The 2,334-nt window shown below is 48.8% G+C and overlaps 1 protein-coding gene across 1 annotated transcript in view; it reads right to left on the bottom strand.

The window, feature by feature from the left end:
• Positions 1 to 1,257: 1,257 nt before the first annotated feature.
• Positions 1,258 to 2,334, bottom strand: part of SSC5D (scavenger receptor cysteine rich family, 5 domains) — a 38,608-nt gene continuing 37,531 nt past the window's right edge. Inside the window, exon 15 of the mRNA XM_008582230.1 lies at positions 1,258 to 2,324. Coding sequence (XP_008580452.1) covers positions 1,385 to 2,324 — 940 coding nt within the window. The 3' untranslated portion in view covers positions 1,258 to 1,384. The remainder of the gene's footprint in view (positions 2,325 to 2,334) is intronic.

Consider the following 2,334-nt stretch of genomic DNA (forward strand, 5'->3'; position numbering starts at 1 on the left):
AGGGTTCGGATCCCACATACAGACCGGTTCCCACTCACTGGCTGAGCGAGGCGCGGGGGCAACACCGAGGGTTGCGATCCCGTTGCCGGTCCTGGTCCGGTACGGGGGCGACACTGAGGGTTGCAATCCGTTGCCGGACACGGAAAAAGACAAAAAAAAAAAAAAAGTTTGTGGAAAATTTGAATTAAAAGATACAAAATTAAAATTAGGAGGAATAAGTTCTGGTGTTCTGTTGCACAGTAGGGTGACTATGGTTAACAGTTACGTTTTGTATATTACATAATAGCTAGAGGAGAAGCTTTTGAATGTTTTCACCACAAAGAAATGATAAATGCATGAGGTGATGAATACATTAACTACCCTGACCCAATCATTATACAACATATACATGTATCAAAACTTCAGGTTGCACTTCATAAGTATGTGCAATTATAGTGTGTCAATTAAAATGCATTTTTTTAAAAAGATAATATGAATCCTTCCATGAACTTTTTGAAGACCCCTCATACAATAATCACTCTCACATGATGAACACTTACCAAGAGCCAGACCCTGTGCTAAGTACTCTCATAGGTATTCATTTATCATTTAATCATCACAGAAACCCCATGATGTACTATTATTATCTCTCTTTATAGTTGGGGAAACTCAGACCAAGAGGTTGAGTAACTGGCTCAGGTTCATTCCCAGCAAGGACTCAAACTCAGGTATCCAAGCTCAAAAGTTTACCCTGTTGTGTGCTGAACTGTGGTAACAGTACCCACCTCAGCAGGCGTTCGCCAAGATGAAATGACATCATGCCTGCAAAGCCCTTAAAACAGAGCCTGACACATAGGAAGCACCCAACAAACATTAGTCATGATGATGATGGTGGTGCACTCATTCATTCAAGATATTTATTGAGTGTGTACTGTGCGTCAGCCTCTGTTCTAAAAGCTGGGCGTACACCCCTAAACAACAAAGGCTTCTGCCCACATGGAGCTCCATCATTGTCATGACGACCCCCATCATAATAATCGCCACCATGATCTTTATCACCATCATTGCCATCATGTTATCACCATCATCACCATCTTCATCACTACCACCACCATCACCACCATCTTACCATCACCACCATCATCATCGCCACCATTATCATCATGACCATCACCATCACGGTCATTACTATCGTCACTATCATGATAATCACCATAATTACCACCATCATCACCACCACCTTCCACAGTATTTGATATTCACAAATCGAGATCAATCTGTGATTCTCTCTCTCCAGGGTTCTCCTAGTCCCCCAGAAACATCATTCACATCTTGTTTTAATTAGATACTTTGATTTTCTTTTTTTGGCTGGGAATGTCTTAAGTACCCCAAATCCTGGAGAGGGTCACACATCTCCCCTGAGAGGCCTCTCCTCCTCCTCTGGGGTGGTGGTGGTTGGCACAGGTGTGCTGAGGGGCCAGGCCACCTCTGCCAGTCTCTTTACAGCCTTGCCCAGCTGCCCCAGACCCCGAGTAGCCTCCACCAGCTGGGTCAACCCCAGTTTCAGGGCTTGGCGCTCCTGCTGATCCTGTTCTAGGACCTGGGTCAGCCTCTGCAACTGGCTACCCACGTCCCTCACAGCAGCCACCAGCTCCACCAGGGCAGGTGGCTCACAAGTCATGACCCTTATAGGTGGTGCTGGGGCCACACATGGGCCAAAGGAACCTGGGCTGTGACCAGGGGTTGGTGCTAGGGTGAGGTGGTCAGGGGGAGGTTGATCCAAGGGGTGGGCCATGGGGGAGAGGTGGAGGTCAGGGGTCACAGTAGGGTGGGAGGCTGAGTGTGGGGTCTGGGTAGGTGGAGGAGTAACTTTGGGGCTCTGGCTTCTGGGTGGTTTGAAGTCCTCAGTGGACAGCGGGTCCATGCTTGGGGCTGGAGAGGGCCTGGAGGGGTTGGACTCTGAGGCTGATGAGGGCTCTAGGGATGTGGAGGTGTGAGCAGCAGGTGCCATGAAGGTCAGTCTGGGCTTGACTGTCTGTGCTGGAGTGGGAGAGGGCAGTTCTATTCCCAAGGAGGTTGCAAAGGACTTAGTAGTGATGATGGGGGTTGAGGTGGGATCAGGAATCATGGTAAATTGAGTAGTGGTGGGTTGAGAAATTGTAGTTGGGTAAGGGGTGGTGGTGTGTTGAGGGGTGATGGTGTGTTGAGGGGTGGTGGTGTGTTGAGGGGTAGTGGTGTGTTGAGGGGTAGTGGTGTGTTGAGGGGTGGTAGTGTATTGAGGGGTAGTGTTGTGTTGAGGAGTTGTGGTGTGTTGAGGGGTAGTGGTGTATTGCGGGGTGATGGTAGGGTGAGGGG

The sequence above is a fragment of the Galeopterus variegatus genome, unplaced genomic scaffold (genome assembly GCF_000696425.1).
Source record: "Galeopterus variegatus unplaced genomic scaffold, G_variegatus-3.0.2 Scaffold2545, whole genome shotgun sequence".
Lineage (NCBI taxonomy): Eukaryota > Metazoa > Chordata > Mammalia > Dermoptera > Cynocephalidae > Galeopterus > Galeopterus variegatus.